The sequence below is a fragment of the Euleptes europaea genome, chromosome 9 (assembly GCF_029931775.1).
Source record: "Euleptes europaea isolate rEulEur1 chromosome 9, rEulEur1.hap1, whole genome shotgun sequence".
Classification (NCBI taxonomy): domain Eukaryota; kingdom Metazoa; phylum Chordata; class Lepidosauria; order Squamata; family Sphaerodactylidae; genus Euleptes; species Euleptes europaea.
In genome coordinates, this window is record NC_079320.1 from 2,445,268 (window position 1) to 2,467,437 (window position 22,170).

General features: G+C 51.1%; 1 protein-coding gene across 1 annotated transcript in view; it reads right to left on the reverse strand.

Moving 5' to 3' along the window:
- Positions 1-313: 313 nt before the first annotated feature.
- SIGLEC1 (sialic acid binding Ig like lectin 1) overlaps positions 314-22,170 on the reverse strand; it is a 47,316-nt gene continuing 25,459 nt past the window's right edge. Inside the window, exons 15-21 of the mRNA XM_056855758.1 lie at positions 17,928-18,179; positions 16,234-16,536; positions 14,428-14,688; positions 13,418-13,720; positions 12,332-12,467; positions 10,765-10,855; positions 314-508 (exon numbers count right to left, since the gene is read on the reverse strand). Coding sequence (XP_056711736.1) covers positions 314-508; positions 10,765-10,855; positions 12,332-12,467; positions 13,418-13,720; positions 14,428-14,688; positions 16,234-16,536; positions 17,928-18,179 — 1,541 coding nt within the window. The remainder of the gene's footprint in view (positions 509-10,764; positions 10,856-12,331; positions 12,468-13,417; positions 13,721-14,427; positions 14,689-16,233; positions 16,537-17,927; positions 18,180-22,170) is intronic.

Here is a 22,170-nt window from a genome sequence, read left to right on the forward strand (position 1 = left end):
ATAGTTAAATTGTGGAACTCCCTGCCCCAGGATGTGGTGATGGCTGCCAACTTGGAAGGCTTTAAAAGGACATGTTCATGGAGGAGAGGGGTATCCATGGCTACTAGTAAAATTGGATAATAGTCATGATGTATACCTATTTTCTCCAGGATCAGAGGGGCAGGCCTAATTATCTTAGGTGCTGTGGAACACAGGCAGGGTGAATGCTGCTGCAGTCGTCTAGTTTGTGGGCTTCCTGGAGGCCCCTGGTTGGCCACTGTGTGAACATACTGATGGACTTGATGGGCCTGGGTCTGATCCAGCAGTGCTTTTCTTATGTTCTTATGTGCGAGAGCTCCCAGATCTCCCCTCCGCGCTCCTGCACATGCCTCCCGCCCGAGGCGCCCAGCCCGCCGGCTCCTTGCCTGGAGCTGCAGCCTCCTGCCTGGGAGGAAGGCCAGCGCCCAACGCGTTCCCCGGCCAGCGGGCAGCGAAGGCAGAGCGTCTGGAGCAAGCGCACCGGGAGCCCCTTTACAAAACCCGAGGGGGGGGGGAGATAATGAGGAAGACTGTGCGAAAGAGGCGAAGGAGCTGGTGATGGTGGAAAGTGCTCTCGAGTCGGAGCTGACCAGGCCGCCCCTCATGGGGGGGTGGTGGAGGCAAGAGTTGAGCAGAGACGGGTTGCCCTGGCCTGCCTCTGCATAGCTACCTTGACTTCCTCGATGGTCTCCCATCCAAGTACTAACCAGGGCCGACCCTGCTTAGCTTCCGAGATCTAATGAGATGGGGCTACCCTGGGCCATCCAGGTCAAAGCACAAGACAAACAGAGCTGGTTTGCCATTGCCTAGCTCTGCATGGCGACCCTGGACTTCCTGGGTGGTCTTCCATCCAAGTACTAACCCAGCCCACCTTGCTTAGCTTCCGAAAAGCAAAAGACATACCGACGTGGGTCGCCATTGCCTGCCTCTGCATGGCAACCCCGGACTTCCTGGGTGGTCTCCCAAGGTGGTACCAACCAGGTCTGGCCCTGCTTAGCTTCCAAGATCTGATGAGATCGGGCTAGCCTTGCCGGAGCGTTAAGATCATAAAATCATGGAATCATAGAGTTGGAAGGGACCACCAGGGTCATCAAGTCCAACCCCCTGCACAATGCAGGAGATTCATGACTACCTCCCCCCCACACCTAGTGACCAGAAGATGGCCAAGATGCCCTCCCTCTCATCATCTGCCTAAGGTCACAGAATCAACATTGCTGACAGATGGCCATCTAACCTCTTCTTAAAAACCTCCAGTCCTGGGTGAACAGGAGAAGGAACCAATTATTGACGGAGAGGAATTGATATGCCGCCTCTCCAGAGAAGGTGCTGGAGGCGGCTCGCAATGGCCACGAAATCGATACGGAATGGGGTATGTCAAGGATGGCAGGGAGCTTCCTGGCGGGCTGGCCGGCGGGCGCTTGCAAACCGACGGCGCGGCGGAGGGCAGGGCGCTACAGAAGGAGCTGTCAGGCCGCTCCCCAAACCGAGCAGGCGGGGCCAGAGGCTTTCCAGCTCCCGCCTCTTCTTGGAGAGCGAAGGTGAGCCAGAAAGAGGGGGGGAACCGGACAATATCGCCCCCCCTCCATGTCCTTGGAAGGGTCTGGGCCTCTCCACTTGACTCGCATCCTCCTTCCTGCGGTTTCCAGCTGTCCTGTTCTACGCCAGGGGAATCAAACCCCTCTGAAACCGTGGAGGCCAATGGATTGAGAAGGGCGCGACTCTGTTTAGAGTTTGCCCTGCCGGGCTTCCCCACCCCCACTTCCCAAAGAAAATAATTTAAATGGTGTTTTTTTTGGGGGGGGTCGCTATTGCTGCTGCGCCAGTCCATTCAGGCCTCGGCTGTCAATGAAAAGGCAGAGGTTGCAAAATACTCCGTTGGCAATGGCCTGCCCTGGAAGAGGAAAGTACTCGGCATGCCACACACACACCCCCAGACTCATCCAGGCACATTTTTTTATTATTAACCCCCTCCCCCCAATTCTCAACAAACCGCCAGTGGAAACAGCAACCCCCTCCTCATTCAAGAATCAAACATCCATTCAAAGAGAGGAAACCGGAGACGCTGCTAGCGCTTGAAACCGGACGGCCGAAGCTGGCCTAACCTCCGGCTCACTCCCTCGGATTGATGTTATGCGTTTTATAAGCCGAAGGACACTTGGGTTGATAGGCGGCAGAAGGCTGGGGGGTGGGAGGTGGAGGGGGCGGGAAGGTCCGCCAGGTGCGGGGACCGCTCTGCAGGGGGGATTATTCCAGGACAGTCTTCGAAGGGTCCGGTTGTCGCAGCGCCGAGCAGGTGGGGAAAGAACCGCTGGGAATATTACGAGCTTCTTACGCCTCAATTCAATGGTCACAGTTTTAGCCTTCGAGGCAAGCCCATAGATTTCCGTTGTAAAATCGCAGCTGAGTCAGACTTCTATTGGACACAGAAGGATTTACTCCCGAGTAAATTTAGGATGGATGGGTAGTCTTTGCAGCCCGTGGTGCGGGTGCCGACGCAATCAATGGGAGGGACGTCTGATTTGCATGGCAACCAAAGTTGTTCACCATCTTACATAAGAACATCAGAAAGGCCCTGTTGGATCAGACCCAGGTCCATCAAGTCCAGCAGTCTGTTCACACAGTGGCCAACCACGTGCCTCTAGGAACCCACCAACAAGACTGGTGCAGCAGCACCATCCTGCACTTGTTTTACTGGCTTGTTTTCTTCCGCCCGTTTTTTGTTGTGAGCCGCCTCCAGCAGACTCTGGAGAGGTGGCTTACGAATTCGCGAAATAAATGAATAATATAGTCCAAGGGAAGGAAACACCGAGGAATCCAGGAGGGAGAGATTCCAGCACTGACCGACTTCTCTCGCTTGCAGAGGCTTAACTGATGGTCGGATCGCTCGCAGATAAGGAAGGGGCACGGGGATCCCGGCAGCGGGCAGCATCCCGGAAGGTAATACATCTCGGCTTTCCAGTGAGGGGGGTGGCCGGCGGCCAACAGCAGTACACTTTTAAAACTGCGATCCTGTGTGAGGTTACTTCGAAGTCAGTCCCTCTTTGTTCTATGGGGCTTCTTCTCTGGATCGAAATAAGTAAGCCGGTCCCCTTCCCAGCCAGCGTTTAAAACCACCTGTCAAGGTATACCTGAGACGGCACGAGTCTGCGGAAAGTTCTGCTGAGCAAGCCCCATAGAAAGGAGTGTCTCTCCCTCGGAGGATTCGGTTCATTGGGGCCCCTGCAGAAGATGAGTGTGAACAGTATGTGCGGGTAAACAGATTTTCCTCTGAAATGCATTCCTTCCACTGCTCAGAAAGGTATTTTATTCACCTTATTTATAGTCCACCTTTCTCACTTGGACTGAAGGCAGATTACACAGAGTGAGTCACTACAACCAACAAGATGGAACAGTCAATGAACAACAAAATAGAATTTGGGTTGTAGAACAAACCAGAAGTCTAAAAAACTGAACTGAAGCAAAGCATAAATGTTAACATGACACATTACATGATGCCAAAATCCCATAGTAGGACCCTCCTTTCAGCAACCTTAACATAGTTGTATAGACCACTGCCCCTAACAATTTATCCCAATAACTTTGTGAATAATTTGCACCTCAGTTGTGTGCATAGAAAAGCCCTCCGGAATTGCCTCCTTGTGAGCCCTCCCCCTAAAGAACCCAAAGCTTTGGATACCACCTACTGCAATAATTAGGCGGGGGGGTGGCAGGCCTCTTCCAACCAGATCCTGGACTGGGAACCTCCCCCATCACCCAACATCACATCAACACCCAAAGATGCCTCCCTTGGGGAGGGGGTGTGTGTCCTACCCATCTTGGCTTCTTGTTCGTGAGAAGGGGAGGAGACGACAGCGAAATAAATCGGTGCGCCAAATCCCCTCCTGCCTCTTTGCGTTCAGCTTCTCCTCCGCTCCGAACAATACGGATGCTGTCTAGGGCTAATGCGAATATTAATAATCGTTAGGATACCGTCTGAGCATGATCCAGGGATTAGTTGTCCTGCGCAAGACTCGTTGGAATTAATAAGGTCAGCTTCCATTAGACCAGGTTTGCACAGGAGATTCCGGATCATGCTTCATGCTATTGCTAAAGTGCTGGCAGAATAGACTACCCTAAATCAGTCACCACCTTGGGTAACTCTTCCAGGAAGGCTTGAACATCTGTCTGGGATGCCAGTTCTGTCCAAGGAGAGAAACCAGTGGGTTTAGATAGGACTGACTCTTGTGGGGAGGGGAAAAGAGGTTGATTGTAAATAAAAACCAATTCTTCTTCTTCTTCCTCTTCTTCCTCTTCTTCCTCTTCCTCCTCCTTCTCCTCCTCCTCCAACCAAACACACAGTGGGAACCCTGAAGGAGGTGGTGACTTTATTTATGTCACACATCGGGGAACCGGGAACCGGGAGACAAAAATGGAGCAACAGGTTCCTACCGACATTTTTTGGGGGGGGAGATATCTGCACTTTTCCACCATGCCTTGGGTCAGAGCCGGGGCACATAAATAGAGGTAGAAACAGGCTGACAGAAGTCTGGGCTGTAGTGCCCTCCCCACCCCCCAGCCAGGTTAGCCGGAAGATTTGGATTTAAAATTATTAGTCTCATTGACGTCAGAGGGCCTAATCTGGCCACACTGTACTGTATACTACATCACCCATTTTGAAGTTAAAGCCAAGATAAATTACAGTGCTAATTTTTAAGGCTTGATAAATAACCACTATTCCCCCAACTTCGGAGAGTACATTTTTAAAAAATAAAATTTAAAGCAGACCTCCATCTTCCAGCTGACTCCCCTTACAGAGCATGTAAAAGTGGACTCCAGAGAGGTGCGCCTCATGTCTCCACACGAGTCACTGTTCTGGGCACCCCTCCTTTGACAGCAAGTTATTCTGCTGTATGATTGAATGATCGAAGGGTCAGAGGCAAAGACACAGTGGAATGACTCTTCAGCAGAGGCAGGAGCAGAGCAGTGATTCATACAGAGATGTAGCTGCCATTCTCCTATGGAGAACAGGAACCCAAAGTTGTTGCATTGAGGGATTCCTTGGGGCAATGTAGATGCTTCCCTGGCATAGGAATTTCTCTACTGAGAAAGACAAAATGGGCCTTGGGATGAGACAGAGACAGAGAGAGAGCACAGGGGGGAAAAAAGCATGAAAAGGGCCCATAATTTTGGAAGACAAAGCAAGAGAAACACCCCTTTTTCACTGGACTTCACAGCCAACAGGAGTTGGAGAAGTGGCTTCCCTGTTTCCACCCTCCTCACATTCTGGCAGCACCAGCTGTGGAAGAAGAAGAAGGAGTTGGTTTTTATGTGATGACTTTCTCTGCCACTTAAGGAAGAATCCAACCGGCTTACAATCACCTTCCCTTCCCCTCCTTACAACAGACACCCTGTGAGGTAGGTGAGGCTGAGAGAGCTCGAAGAGAGCTGTGACTAGCCCAAGGTCACCCAGCTGGCTTCAGGTGGAGGAGTGAGGAAACCAACCCAGTTTTCCAGATTAATGCTCGCCATGGTTTGGAGCAGTGGACTCTTATCTGGAGAACTGGGTTTGATTCCCTACTCCTCTACATGAGCAGCAGAGGCAAATGTGGTGAACTGGGTTGGTTTCTCCACTCCTGCACATGAAGCCAGCTGGGTGACCTTGGGCTAGTCACACTCTCTCAGCCCCACCTACCTCACAAGGTGTCTGTTGTGGGGAGGGGAAAGGAAGGTGATTGTAAGCTGGCTTGATTCTTCCTTAAGTGGTAGAGAAAGTTGGCATATAAAAAGCAACTCTTCTGCTGCTGCTACTCATAGAGTAAGGTGGGCGGGGTGGGTCACACTTTGGCTCAAGTCCCCGCAACTGGAACAAATGCCTCTTCTCCCCCTGGTTGTCCCTGCCTCTGCCGCCCCCTCTCTCTTTGATATCCCTCCCTGACGTTCAGTTTGAGATTCTGTTCATTGGGGCAGAGGTACTCTTCTTGTACTTCTTAATGCAAAACAGAGCCGGAGGGAGATCTGCTTTATATGAGGCTCAACCAATACCATGTACCCACGTTTTCTTGGCCCTGACCCCCTCTCTGCCATTCCCACTGCTTGGACGGCTCTTCTCCTGCTTCCTTGAGCTTCCTGCAAGTCTCTCCACCTGGAGACCTCTGCTCCCCCCCCTCAGGTTTGCAGAATTAGAAAGCAACGCAAACAAATTATCAATGGCAAAGGTATACTGTAAAAAAAAAAAAAGCCTTGCTCTTGTAAGGTGCCGGGTAGGAATCGAGCCCCTGCTGCAAGTATTGATACAACATCAGTCCAGATGAGTATCTAGTTAACTGGCCGGAGCCAAACTGTGAACCGAAGAAACCAAATGTCTAAATTTTTGCTGCAACGCTGCCACCTAGAGGTAGCAGTAGGTTTCACGCTGCCCACTAAAATTAATGCCAACCCTGCGTTTGTTCCTCAATAACCATAGATGGAGTGTGCAAATGTGCACGCACATGTTTTGGGAAGAAGTTGTGTGGCGTGCAACATGGAGAAAAGAGTTTCTGCAGCTGCATCTTTCCCAGAAATCAGGTGAGCACATGCCCAAAGGACTTGAGCTCAACCTAGAGCAGGATTTGTACTCTTTGATTGCCCCTGGTTGTCAGCTGTGGGGGTTGGGAAATACTGTGGAGGTGGGTCCTGAAGAGGAAGGGGTTTGGGGAGGGACCTCAACAAGCACGGAATATACAAACAACTTATTACACTGAGTTGAGGAAAGCATAGAGACATAGAAACACAGAGCTAGAAAGGACCTCAAGGGTCATCTAGTCCAACCCCCTGCACCTTTGCTTCAGATCTTTGTTTATTCTGTAAACTGCATAGAGCTTGGCAGAGGGTTACCAAGGGCAAAGTTGGCTTAGCACGTCTGGGTACGCAGAAACAGAGATACTACAGTGCATGCTTGTTGAGGACAAAGATCACTACAATTCCTAATAGTTCTACACGCTCCACTTTTCAGAAACTAGCTGTTCATTATAGTAGAACCTTGTATTGGCATCAGTTAATTTTCCTGAACTTTAGAATCCTTTTTCCTGATTGCTTGCATTCATCCTACCTCATTACTTGCTTTATTTGTACCCCAATAGAGGCGGGGATACAGAGGCTTATACTGTTAAGGTTTAGGATGGTATTCACACCAAACTCTCTCTCCCCTAGGGATGCCAGCCTCCAGGTGGGACCTGGGGATCTCCCAGAATTAAGCTCATCTCCAGACTACAGAGATCAGTTCCCTTGGAGAAAATGGATACTTTGGAGGATGGACTCTATGGAATTGTATCCCACTGAGTTCCCTGTCCTCCCCAGGCTCCAGCCCCAAATCTCCTGGAGTTTCCCAACCTGAAGTTGGCAACCCTACTCTCTCCCCTCCATAATTTCCCCTGTTGGTATTCCCAAAATAATTTCCTTTACATGCATCTGAAAAAGTTAGCTCTGATTCACAAAAGCTCACATAGAAATGAACACGGTTAGTCCTTAAGGCGCCACTGGACTTTGGCTTTATTTTGTTATGAAAGACTAACATGGGCACAGTGTGTGGTGGAGAGCCATGGTGAAGACGGATCAGGATAATAAAGACAGAAACACTGTGAGAGCTTGGCGTGAAGACATGGCTGAAGATGGCATCAGTGGTCTTGACAGAGAAGACAGTGAGGGTGTTGACATGTTGCAGGTGATGATGTTGATGGAGACCAAGGTGTTGGTGCTGAAGTTCTCTCTGAGATGGTGTTGGCAGAATGGATGGTTGGGAAGGTGGTACTGATGCAGATGGCAGTGACTATACATATACAAATGCTGCTAGATTTAGGGGGTTGGAGAACAACCAACTCACCAAGGCACCCACCTCTTAATTTGGCAATCTGATCCCTAGAGCAATTGCCTCAAGCTTTGAAGATGAGGAAATCTGTCCCTGGGTGGTATAACTGGTGTGCAAAACCATGTGTTCAGGCACATTTCTGTCCATGTGGCGGGGGGAGAGGCTGATGGGGGCTGGCAAAGGGGGGATTGTCCGCTAAGAGGAATGTTGTGGGAGATGGTGGGCAAGAGAGGGTAAAGGTCGGGAAGATCTCTTTCGCTGTCTGCCAGGGTGAACTTATCTAGTCATGGCTGAAATCTGAATTTGAATCTGAAAGGTTTTTTTCTGAAGGACCGAACATTTTCATCTCACCTCTGTGGAACCCGGGGTATCTGGAACAGCAGGGCTACAAGGTCCCTGGAAAACTTAAGACAGTGTTTCTGGCTTCCCTCCTTCTCTTGCATGCCCACGGTAATGCCAATCACAACTTTGGGGTCAGGAAACAGTTTTCCTCCAGGCCAGATTGGCCAGGGATCTTGGAGGTTGTTTTTTTTTGCCATCTTCTGAGCATGGAGTAGGGGTCGCTGGGGTGTGTGGGAGAGGCAGTTGTGAATTTCCTGCATTGTGCAGGGATTTTGGCTAGATGACCCTGGTGGTCCCTTCCAACAAAGGGGAGGGGCTGTGGCTCAGTGTTTGAGCATCTGCTTGGCATGCAGAAGGTCCCAGGTTCAATCCCTGGCATCTCCAGTTAAAGGGACTAGGCAGGTAGGTGATGTGAAAGACCCCTGCCTGAGACCCTGGAGAGCCGCTGCCAGTCTGAGTAGACAATACTGACTTTGATGGACCAAAGGTCTGATTCAGTAAAAGGCAGCTTCATGTGTTCAATGTGTTCAACTCTATGAAGCCCCACATGACTGGTGGGGTCCTTGGCTGAGCTGTAGCAGCTGCCCCTGGAGATTTGCTTCAGCGATTCACAAGAAGCTGGTGTTGCTCTGTCCAGATGGGGTTTCCTTGGGAAGAATTCCACTCTTTGCTTGTGGCCTTGTAGAACTGGAGCAGAATAATCCACAAAGAGGAATTCCCAGATCTTGCTAGTTCAGCTGCAGAAAGACCCAAGTCGCACAATCAGTTGGGGGAAATGGAAAAAGCCATGGAGTATCTTCTGTGGCTGAACCCCACAGACTTCCTACTGCACAATGCTTACTCTAGAGGAGTCATTCCCACTCATATGCCATTCGCAGAATCATTTCAAGCTCCAGGGAGCCCAAAGTTACCACCCACAGGGCTTTTGCTGCCAGCTCTGCATGGTTCACTGTTCTGAGCTTCCAATCACCTTTCACTGAGGGTTAGGAATCCTGGTGCATCTCTGCACAGGATGTGATAGGAGCAAATCACCCCTGATCCAGAGGTGCACTAGAAGTACCAGGAACTCTTCAAAATACCATTTCAGAAAAAAAAACACTTTTTTTGGTTTGTTTAAAAGTAATGTTGACCTCAAATTTCAATTCAGAAAAAAGTGACAGCTTTCAGAAACCTAGGAAAGCCTGGTATTTGGATGTCCATTCAGCTGCCCTTTAATGGTTGCATCATTGGGGGGGGGGCATGTGCTTCACTCCCTGCAGGTCTTTTGAGACAGAAGACCAGACCTGGAGAGTTTTTTGCAAGCAGGCAGATGCTCTAGGAACAATGGGGAATCATAGAATAATAGAGTTGGATGGTGCCATAGAGACCATCTAGTCCAACCCCCTGCTTAATGCAGGATCAACCTAAAACATCCTTGACAAGTGTTCATCCAGCTGCTGCTTAAAGACTGCCAGTGAGGGGGAGCTCAACACCTCCCTGGAAGTGCTGCAGGGTGGCTTGTCTCAGGGAAGCCTTGGGGTGATGGGGTAGGCTTCCAGGACATTTACTCTTCCAGGACATTTCATTGCTGACCTAAGAGTGGCAGTCCTCAAACAGAGAATCTTCAAAGGGAGATTACAATGTGAGATTACTGAACTTGAATTCATTCACAAGTTCAGAACAATGGACCCTCCCCAGGGCTGCATAGGGACATAGGATTCTTATCTCACAGCAGATGCTAATTTTCTGCCCCTCAGCATTTCTCCTCTGCTCTTTTAAAAGAGTGGAGAGCAGGTTGAGAGAGGTGATGCTTCCCAGAGTGTATACCCAGCTCCACATCTGTCCAAGTGCAGAATCTCTCCCTCTTTTCAGCTTCTCACACCTGAACATGCATGAAGCTGCTTTTTACTGAATCAGGCCTTTGGCCCATTGAAGTAAGTGTTGTTTGCTGGCAGCCGCTCTCCAGGGTCTCAGGCAGAGGTCTTTCACATTGCCTTCTACCTGGACTTTGGAGATGCCAGGGACTGAACTTGGGAATTTCTGCACATGAAGCAGAGGCTCTGCCACTCAGTCACGGCCTCTCCCCTCTAATACACAAACACATGAAGCTGCCTTATACTGAAACAGACCATTGGCCCACCAAGGTCAGTATTGCCTACTCAGACTGGCAACTGCTCTCTAGGGTCTCAGGTGGAAGTCTTTCACATTGCCTCCTACCTGATCAGGGAGATCCCAGGAATTGAACCTGGGACCTTCTGCACATTAAGCACATGCTCCACCACTGAGCCATGGCCCCTTCTCCAATGATGCATGTAAACTGCTGACCGAATTCCAGATTAAGAGCACACATATTTCCTTTGCCCCGTACTCACCACAGGTCAGGCTGGTTGTGAAAAGAGAACAAAAACTGCCAACCCTTTTTGACCAGGGTGAACCTGGAGTGAGTGCTTACGCCCTGAACATGAATCCTGCTCCAAAACCAACTTCAACTCTTTGGTTAAAAAACAAACATCCCATTAACTGTCTTCAGTGTTGCTGGTTCTCCACCAGCCATCCTTTCAGTTTGCCCCTCGGGAAAAGATTCTGGCCGCACAACCCCTTACCACCTGGGCTTCCACTTCCTTATTTTCCATCTCCACCAGTTCTTCCTTCTGGGTTCTCCACGGTTTCCACTTTTTCCGCTGTTCATTTATCCTGGAAAAGAGGGTGGCAGTTGGCAGGGGGAATGCCCACTGGCTCCAGCAGGGTGTAGTGGTTAAGCATGGTGAGCCAGCGTAGTGTAGTGGTTTAAGAGTGGTGGACCATAATCTGGAGAACAGGGTTTGATTCCCCACTCCTCCACATCAAGCCTGCTGGGTGACCTTGGGCTAGTCACAGTTCTTTCTGAAGTCTCTCAGCCTCACCTACCTCACAAGGTGCCTGTTGAGGGAAGGTGATTGTAAGCCGCTTCAAGACTCTTTAAAGGTAGAGAAAAAGAGGGGGGGTATAAAAACCAACTCGTCTTCTTCTCCTCCTCCCTGCCCATAGGTGGAAGCCTTGCCAGCTTTTGCTGTGATTTTCTATCAGTGCTTCCAGCTGAGGATTGGTTCAGTCCTGGAAGCAGGCTTGCCAACCTCCAGGTGGGGCCTGGAGATCTCCCAAAATTACAACTGATCTCCAGCTGACAAGAGATTGGTTCGCCTGGAGAAAATGGCAGCTTTGAAGTGAAAACACTATGGCATTATATCCCTGCTGAGGTCCCTCCCCTCTCCAGGCTCTACCCCCAAAATCTGGAGGCATTTCCCAACTTGGAGTTGGCAACCCTACAACCGTTTCACGCCCTTTTATTGAGGCTATTAATTGTAAGTGGCGTCCTGCCATTCTGCTCCGTTAACAGCATCACCTTCCTCTGAGGCGAATGACTCCTCGGTGTCAGGAGAAGAGCCTCTTGTGTTGAGGAAGACACAGCAGAGTGGGAAGACACAATCTTACAAGGCTTGTTTTTGAATTGCTGGCGAGTTGTCAGCCCGTTTGGGAATCCGACAACCTGAACTCTTGTTTGCTTCCAGAACAAACTGTAGGAACTCTGAAGATCTCACATTCCCATGAAGGTCACGAAGGGAATTGGGAGGGTTTTTGTGCTTCCCTCCCCAGTGAAAACTTTCTGAAAGTCTTCATGCTCCTTCCCTTGAAGGTGTAGGGTTGCCAGCCCCAGGTTGGGAAATTCCTGGAGATCTGGGGGGTGGAGGCTGGGGAGGGGAAGGGCTGCGATAAGGGGAGGGATCTCGGTGGGCTACAAAGCCACAGAGCTCACCCTCCAAAGCAGCCATTTTCTCCAGGGGAACTGAACTCTGTAGTCTGGTGATCAGTTCTCATTCCGGGAGATCCCCAGCCCCAGCCTGGAAGTTGGCAACCCGATGGGGACCTCAAGGTTCTGGAGAGAGCTGCCTTCCGCCATGACTTCTTCCCTTCCAACTGGCCTCTGGGAACCCCTAAACTGTGGTTTTAATTTTTTGGTCTTAGGTATTTTTATGCACTCCATTTTATGTACTTTATTTATATTGTAAACCACTCAACATCCATAAGGAAGAAAGGCAAATAAACATTTTAAATAAATAAATGCATTAAAATACATCAATGGCCTCTCTGCTTGCCGCTATTAGCCACCCGCAGAAGCGATGTCAGCCTTACCTGCTCCAGTTCTTGCACACTCCGAGGGCCAAGGCGCAAAGCGCGGCTGCGCAGGCCATGGCAATGAAGACCCCTGCCAGGACCCTGAAGAAGTGGAGGTCTGAGAGAGCTGCAGGTAAACAGAAGGAGAGACAGAATTCCTTGCAGAGCTTAAAAAACATAAAAGCTCTTACTGGCAGCGGCTATTCAGGGTCTCAGGCAGAGGTCTTTTGCATCCCCTGCTTCCTGGTTCTTTAAAAGAAAGCCAGCGTGGGGGTAGGGGTTAGAGTGTTGGATGTGGGGGACCCAGGTTCAAACCCCACCTCTGCTGTGGAAGATTGCTGTGTATTCTTGGGCCAGTCACACACTCTCACCCTAGCCTATAAAATGGAGGAATGGAGAATGATCTTGTATGTCACTTTGGGTCCCCACTGGGGAGAAAAAATGGAGCAGGAATATTTGAATAAAACAAATGAAATAACTGGAGATGCTGGGCATTGAACCAGGCATCTTGCACATGGCCAATAAGATTCTTCATCATTGAGCCACAGCCCCTCTCTCCATACATCTTCTTCTGCCAGCTGCTATCTCTGCCATGACTGAAGCAGCATTTGCACCCAGCTCTTCCTAGCTGAAGCCTATCAGCCATACTATGAGGGCGGCTAGATCCGAGGTTCCAGTTACTCTCCTTCAAGCCTATCCCTCAAACTGAAGGGCAAACCCCTGCCACCAGGGGGAGTCAAGGGCCTCATTTTAGGAAAACCGGACCGGCAGCGGCTCTCCAGGGTCTCAGGCAGAGAAAGGTCTTTTGCATCACCTACTGCCTGGTCCTTTTAACTGGAGATGCCAGGGATTGAACCGGGGACCTTCTGCATGCCAAGCAGACGCTCTACCGCTGAGCCATGGCTCCTCTCCAAATGTTTGAAAAGAGATAGTTGAGGGGGAAAGGTACAAATGCCACAGGCTCTGCCAAACCACTTTGAATTCTCCGAACGACAGCCTGTTTCCAGCCTTGACCAACTGTGATTCTGACAGCAATGGTCCCCCCTGCCCTCGAACCCCCTCCCTCCCTGCTGTGCTGCTGTCATCCTTCGGCGTTCCACCCACTCTCGGCACTGAAGTCCAAGGCGCTGGTCGCGTTGCCAAATGCGTTGCTGGCCAGACAGACGTAACGCCCCGAGTCTTCGGCCACCAGGTCTCGGATCTCCACCCTGAGGCTGTTGTAGGACTGGAACGTGCCGAACCGCTGTGCAGCTGCTGAGCGGGAGCCCTGGGTGCGAGCCAGGAGGCTGCCCTCTTTGTAGAGGGCCAGCTCGGACTGTGGGTGGCTGTCGACTTGGCAGCGAATGATGCCCACTCTCCCTCTTTCATTGTCCAGGAAGGCACTTAGGGAGGGGGTCCGAGGTGCATCTGTACGGACAAGAAGAGCCCGACTGGATCAGTCTGAGTGCTCCCCCAATCCACCCTCGATGCTTGGCTCCAACCTCTGCCTCTGACCAGGGAGGCTCTATTGAGCTCCCCTGGGGCAAATAGCCTCGACAGCCATCCTCCATGGTTTAAAGCTGCCTGAGCCAATGGCCATAGCTCACTGGGGCAATTGTCCTAGGCCTCATATATGGAGGCAGCCATAGCAACAGTGCCAAAGCCAGTTGGTGTAGTGGTTAGAGTATCAGGCAAACATCTGGGAGAGTCCCCACTCTGCCCCACTGGGTGACCTTGACCAGTCAAACGCAGAGAACTGTGACTAGCCCAAGGTCACCAGCAGGCTTCAGGTGGGGAAACCAACCTAGTTCACCAGATTAGCCTCCATCGCTCTTAACCACTACACCACACTGGCTCTCATGTGTCAATGTCTGACTAGGTCTGCCAACCTCCAGGCGGGACCTGGAGATCTCCTAGAATTACAACTGGTCTCCAGACAACAGGGATCAGATCCCCTGGGGAAAACAGCTGCTTTGGAGGGTGAATTGTATGGTATTATATCCCACTGATGTCCCTGGAATATAATTGGGGGGGGGGACTTCTGAGAGCCCTGTCCCATCCCCCTTTGCTTTGCAAGCCCATTGACCCTTCACAGAGCCTTCCCAAATGTACACCAAGCTCTCCAGGACACTCACAAATCACTTGCAAGAGGACCAGGCCAGATGTCAGGCTGCTGCTGCCCATCTCCCCCTCTGCCTGACAGTGGTACGAGCCAGCATCCTCTCTGGCTACGGCTTCCAGGAGCAGGGAGGGGCCGGGCCCATCCTGGAGCCACCGGCTGTTCTTATACCAGGTGTAGTTCATTCCTCCAGCAGCCCGGCTGGCAACCACACAGGTCAAGTTGGCGGCAGACCCTTCCAGGATGTCCGGTGAAGGCTCAATGGTGATTCTTGCACCTGAGGAGGGGGCGAACAAGCGAAAAACCAAGCCGTATCATCATGTAGCAAAACCCGAGCAGGTACATGGAGGCTGTGGCTCGCTGGAAGCGCACCTGGTTTGTTCCCTGGTGGTCCCGAGTGCAGCCCAGCCTCTCCAGTGTAAAGGGCCTGAGGCTGCAGGTGTTGGGAAAAGGACCTCAGAGAGCCCCTGTCCGTCAGAGGAGACAATACTGAGTGAGAAGGGCCCATAATGCAGCTTGGAAAGTTCATCTGACCTGACATCGTCAAATTGGCTACATGATCCCTGGTTAGCTGGGACCACACGGTTAGTAAGAGGAGGGTTTTCATCATCACACATGCCATGTGATCCTTCACTGGCTGGTATCATAGAGTTAGGAAGAGGAGGGCTTTTGAGAAATGGCACGGAAGCAGATGCTGAAAGAGCTGGGCAAAATACTGGTGGGTGTTAGGGACATTCTTTCCCCTGCGCTATTTCTGCAGCAGAAATGTTTCCATGCGAACACTAGGTGCCACAATCCTTGCCAACCTGCTTGGGTTTTGACCAGTCCTGCCAACAAGCCACTGACAATCCTGGTCCTCTGACAAATGTCTCTGCATGATGCGGACATTTTCAAATGCCTGTTTTCATATTCACAAATTACAGTGCTAGAGAGCCAGTGTTGTGTGGTGGTTAGAGTGTCAGACCAGGCTCTGGGAGATCCAGGTTCAAATCCCCACTCTGCCGTGGAAGCTCACCAGGTGAACTTAGGCCAATCACACATTCTCAGCCTGTCCTACCTTACAGGGTTGGTGTGAGGACAAAATGGGTGAGAGGAGAATGAACTAAGCCACTTTGGGTCCCCACTGGGGAGAAACGAAGGGTATAAACAAAGTAAATAAATAAATATACACCTTCCCCAGCCCTGTTTTCTGAAATATCAGAGAATGGGTTCAGGACCTTCTGCATACATGAACACACATGAAAGTGCCTTATACTGAATCAGACCATCAGTCCATCAGTGTCAGTATTGTCTACTCAGACTGGCAGCAGCTCTCCAGAGTCTCTGGTGGAGGTCTTTCACATTATCTCCTACCTGATCATGGAGATGCCAGGGATTGAACCTGAGACCTTCTGCATGCCTAGCAGATGGTCTACCACTGAGCCTCTGATCCTTCCTAAACGACCCTGCCTTATATTGAGTCAAATCTTGGTCCATCAAGATCAGCATTGTCTGCTCGGACTGGCAGCGGTTCACCAGGGTCTCAGCCAGAGGTCTTTCGCATCACCTACTGCCTGGTCCTTTTTTAATCTGGAGATGCTAGGGATTGAACCTGGGACCTTCTGCATGCCACGGAGATTCTCTGCCACTGAACCACAGCCCCTCCTCAAAGCAGGTGTTCTACCACTAAACTTGGATGGGGAGAGTGTCATTCAGAAGAAAGCCTCGCCATGTGAAGGTGGCATGGACGGGGAATGACCCGATCTGAACCTGCAGTTCATGTGCATGGGAACACCAGGATGCCAGGCATATATCAAGTGGCACGTGGGGAGGAATGACTCACTCTCCACACTGAAGTAAATGGAGGCTGTGGAGGCCCCATAAGTGTTGTTAGCCGAGCAGAGGTATTGCCCTTCATCTTCCAGGCGGACCCCCTTGATTTCCACCTTCAGGGAGTTGGGGGCCCAGTGGGCATTGAGCCATGGGGCAGGCAGTCCTCCGGAACTCCTGCTGGAAGCCACAATCTCATGTCCTTTGTACAGGGTGATGTCAGATGATGGGTGGCTCTCAACGGCACACTGGATGATGGCTTGGTGGCCAGATTGCATCTCCAGGAAGGAGACCAGCAAGGGTTTCTTGGGAGCATCTGCAGGGAAGAGATGAAGCCACAATTGAGCCAAAGAAGGAGGAGACAGTGGTTGTTGTTGGTTGGTGTTTTTATTTTTTATATGCTGACTTTCTCTACCTTTTAATGAGAATCAAACTGGCTTACAAGCACCTTCCCTTCCCCTCCCCACAACAGACACCCTGTGGGGTAGGTGGGGCTGAGAAAGGTCTAAGAGAGCTGTGAATAGCCCAAGGTCATCCAGCTGGCTTCATGTGGAGGAGTGCGGAAACCAACCCGATTCTCCAGATTAGCGTCTACCGCTCTTAACCACTACACCACACTGACTCAGTTCAGAAGGAAAGGTGGTAGGCAGACGGGGGATGGATGATGCAACTGAGAGCGGTGCACATTCTGAGCAAGGAACGTAGTATCCGGTGTGTACTGCAAACCTTGGGTCGCTTTGTGGGAAAAGATCAGATTTCTAGTCATCTTTGCATTGGACAGTATAAAATTATACCTTAAAAAAACCAGGTCTTGTTGTGTGATTTTTTTCCACCCTTCCCCAGGGTAAACATAACTTTTCTGCCACTTGTGCAATATAATAGACAAACGAGCAATTCTGCTCTAATTACCAGTTCAGCCCGTCTCCTGTTTTTTTTGGTGGGCTCTCTGCCTTGTTTCTATTGGTTTAAGTTCTCCGTGCACCCTTTTACAATTTAAAATTCATTCTTTCTTATTTTTGTCTAAGCACAACATTTTAAAAAATGAAATGATGCTCTAGGATGTGGGAGCAAGCTGATTCATGACGTTACAGCTATCAGCCAATCAGTTTTTGCACAACGAGCTCAGGTTGCAAGTACCACGTGTGAGTCTTCTTGAACTCAGCTCTGGAAAACCAGCAGTGCAACAAAATTCAGTTCCAGAGCAGCTCCCCCACCCCAGCAGTCGTCTATCTGTACATGTCTTCAGTCTAAAACAGGGGTCCCCAACTTAGAGCTCATGGGCACCTTGGCACCTGACAGCACCTTCCTTAGTGCCTGCCAAGTGTTTACAGAAAGTGGGTGAGGCCAGGTAGGGCTCTTGCCTGGCATGACTCCTACTTGGCCACCGGAGATCTAATTGGGTGAGCAGATTAAAATAATGATTTGGTGGCAGTTGCCACGACAGTGTTACTTTTATTCTCTCCTACTCCTCTTTTGCAGAGTATTTTTAAATTACCCTTTTTCTCTCCTCTGCACTTGGACTTCTTCTGGGTGTCTGTGGGGCTCCACCTCCCTCAGCAACCATTTTGTGGTTGGCTCCGCCTCCTGCAGCAGCCATTTTGTTGTTGCGCCCACCACCCTGAGTCCGAATTCCCAAGGGGCCCACAGGCGCAAAGAGATCGGAGACCCCAGTCTACGAGGAAATTGGGTAAACACAGAGGTACTTGCAGAGGACGCGCATGGCGGCGGGTGGAGATGTCCGGATTCCCCTCGCGTTGTGCACTTGGCAGGAGTAGGCACCCGTGTCCCCTGGGGTTACTGCCTGGAAGACAAGGGAGACGGCAACACCTTCCACCAGCCATTGCGTGTTCTTGTACCAGGTGTAAAGAGCATTGGATGCGGCGTTGGCGTCTTCGCAGGTGAGAGAGACGGGATCCCCTTCTTGAACATCTGGAGATGGGCTGATCACGACCTTGGTAGCTGTGAGAGGGATGGAAATCAAGATATAACCGTTACAGATGTCCCAGCTACCTGGAGCCATGTTTCTCCCTGTCTGCCCTCCTTGCTCCTAGCTGTTACGATTTCTGCAGCGCAGGATAAGATAACATAGCATCATCTGCAATGGCAAGTTTGTGGGGCGGGGCTCTCTAGAGTTTGCTTCCTTGTGAGGATAGTGTTTGGGGCATGGAAGTGTAAATCAGCTTACTGAGAAAAGGACAGACTGGGGGAGCAGCACATGGAAAGTAACCAAGAGTGTGTTGCTTTTCCCACGAGAAACACATGAAGTCATACAAACACCAACTCCACAAATCTATTCTCTCTCCCCTCCTGTCAGGCAGCTATCTCGGTTTCGTTATTGCCTCTGTCTCTGCGTTGTACTGTCTGGCCCTCAAGGTCGCATACCTAGGCCTGGGAACTCAGCTCCTGGGAAACTGTATTCAGCCTATGCTTGTAATCTCCCGCCTTTTCTGCCTTATATTATCTCCCAGCTAGTGAGTCTCTCATAGCTGTCATTTTATTCGTTTGCACTGTATGCCTATTTGACCAGTAAAAGCCATCTGTTTGGACTCTATATGACTTTGTGGTGATTTCTGGTTCTGTGGGCCAAGGGCTGACATTATGACAGCTATCTCTTCACCATTCTACTAGCCAGGCTGGAGCCCAGGGAGGTTCGCCTGCCACTTGGATGGGAGCTGTGCAGCTCTCCAGGTGATCTACTACCCTGGAGCCCTTCTCTGAGGATCCTACTCTGTTACAAGACTTAATCGCTGAACTTTTCCGGACTACCCGAGAGGTTTGCCGCTTGAGGGGACTGGTACAGGAACAGTGGCAATCTCTTAAAGGAACCCTCTGGATGTTGACGTCGGAGGATACTGATACTCGTTTAGATCTTCAAGACTTGGATCAATTACTGGACGATGCCCGGTTGGCAACTGAGGATTTACAAATATTAACTGGACTTTTGGATAATCTTATTTCTCGAGAAACTCTTTCTACCATGGCGGGAGCCCCGCCGGAGGGTTTTTCCCTGATCCCGGACGCAGCCAGCTGTCAGGCTGAGGCCAAGCGAGTCGCTATTAGCACCGCTCTTCTCCTTGTGGAATGTACAAAGGATACCCCGGTAGCCACCTTGGCTCAAGTTTTGACCTCGACTTTTGGAGCCGAGGCACCCGCACTGGCGGTTCGAGTACAACCTCTGCTGGGCGGGGAACCCGACCCCATACTCTCACTCCTGGAGACAGAACTTTTGCCGCGCATTACGGCAGAGGCTGCCCTAAGACTTGAGAACGCCAAAGTTCTTGCGGATCAGCAAGCCGCCGAAGCGGCTAAGGTCGCAAGAGAGAGAGAAGCTGCGGAAGCAGCCAGGGCGGCTGCAGCAAGGATTAGGGATCGGGCGAACGTGGACACGCGCCCCAAGGACAATGTACAAGGGCTATCAGGTCTGTCTTTTTCCCCGGCGTTTGTCCCGTCGCGCGCGACCCAACGCGCACGCCGTTTGGCTGACCGACGTCGAGACTCAGGAGAGTCTGAAGACGAGGATCTATATGGGGATAGCTCTCAATGGGCCACAAGCTTCCGGACCAGTAAACCTCATCTTACTGGTGGCCCAAGTGAGGAGGTTCATCTCTTACGAGCCCAGAATCGGGAGCTCTCCGACCGTGTTGATCAACTCCAGGAACTAATGGAACGTATGCTTCAGGAGAACAGGCAATTACAACAAACCCTGATAGCTCAGAGACAGCCCGTTCCGATACCGGGTCAGGGGGTACCCGTACAACCACCCCAACCACCCGCTAATGTGCCTGCTCCACCCTTGCCTCCTGGAGCTCCTGTTGTTCCTCCGCCCGGACCACCCGTGCAACCGGGCCAACCTGCGCCCGGCCCTTGGAAGCAACTCAAATTGAGGACTACGTACGACGGATCTCTCGAGACTTTGCCTTGTTTCTTGCATCAAGTGGACAGTTATATGCGAGAACAAGGACAACTTTTCCCCACGGAAGATAGCCGGGTGCGTTACGTAGCTTCCCTTCTGACAGGTAAAGCGGCTGACTGGATGGTCCTCCAGTTTGACACCCGCTCTCGTGCTATTCGTTCCCTGAACAACTTCATGACTGCCCTGAGAAGGAGGTTTGAGGACCCCTTCCTGGGGGAAAGAGCCAAAACGGAACTCTTACAATTAAAACAAGGCTCTGCTACAGTTCGAGAATTTGCCGATGAATTTCAACGACTGGCAAGTAAAATTGTAGGTTGGCCCGAGACCACCCTGATCCATCATTTCAGGGAAGCCTTGCATCCTGACATTCTGAACTGGTCTTACATGCGGGGCGATCCCGATACCCTCGAAGACTGGATCCTATTAGCCGAGGAAGTGGAAAGCCGCCGACGCTTTATTTCTCTCGTCCGTCAAAAGCACAAGGAAAAAGGCACCCAAAAGCCTCAACCCAAGGCACCACCGCTCGTCCCACGAAATCCCCCACGTCCGCCCCAGGAACGTGAAGCCCGATTTCAGAGGGGTGCCTGTCTTACTTGCGGAGAAATGGGCCACTTTGCAGCCGTTTGCCCGCGCCGCCAGGAATTATTTCATCCCAGCACGACAACCCGCGCCCGAGGTCGTCCACCACGCAGAGGCACCGCGGCCACCCGCAGCGCAGCTCCGGGAAGACCCACACCCTCTGCACTCCATGCCGGGGACCCAGCCTCCCTGCCTACTACCAACGACCCCGCCGGGTCTCGGATTACAAGTGCCCCATTGGGGGACAACTTTCCCTCTTCGGATGAGGAAAATCCTTGGATTTCTCCAGCCTTAAACCTGGAATCTCCCCTCGACTTGTCAAAAAACGGCTCCGGTCTGTGGCGAATGGAGCGTCTCCACAGACCTCTCAGGATCTTCCTATCAAACCGAATGCTCCTACCAAAATCAAAGAAGTGGACTCCACCGTCTACGTGGATGCAGTTTTACAACACCTTAACGGTGGCCCACAACTCCCCGTCAAAGCACTAATTGACTCCGGTTGCTGTCGCACTCTCATAAGCGAAGCCACTTTTGCTGCACTCAGAGCCGACTCTGAGGCTTTACCCGCCCCCGTCCAATTTGCCCAAATGGACGGAAGCCATTTCCAGGGGGGTCCAGTTGATCACCGCACCATAGGGGTGGCAATGGGAATTGGTTCCCACTGGGAACAAATAGACTTCACTATAGCCCCTATCCGATTTGAAGTAGTCTTGGGAATTAACTGGATTAAAGGACATAGTCCCAGTATTGATTGGGAAACAAACACTATCTCCTTCGCTAGTCCCACCTGCGACCAGCATCGGCAGAACTTTGCTCTGCTATATCCGCCCGTTCCAGCATTAACCTCTACTGCCCCAGCACCACCGGTTCTACCTGCTGTATACCGGGACTTTGAAGATGTCTTCGACCTTAGGGAATGTGATGCCTTACCCCCCCACCGGGCCTCAGACTGTGCGATTGAAGTGGTAAAGGACTGCACATTAACCAAGAGTAAGATTTACCCTATGAGCGCTTCCGAGCGCACTGTCCTCCGGGACTTTTTGGACAAAAACCTCGCCAGAGGGTTCATTCGCCCTTCGAATGCCCCAAACTCGGCCCCCGCGTTTTTCGTCCAGAAAAAAGAGGGCGACCTTCGCCTGTGCATTGACTTCAGAAAGCTCAATGCGGTTACCCAGACCAACGCCTATCCTATCCCATTAATATCGGATATTTTGGGACAATTACAGGAAGGCCGTGTGTTCTCTAAATTAGACTTGGTGGAAGCTTACTACCGAGTCCGTATCCGCGAAGGGGATGAGCATCTCACTGCCTTCTCTAGCTGTTTCGGAATGTATGAATTCCTTGTGATGCCGTTCGGATTAAAAGGGGCCCCGGGGGTCTTCATGCAACTCATCAATGAAATCCTACATGACCTTCTATATCGTGGGGTGGTGGTCTATTTAGATGACATTCTCATTT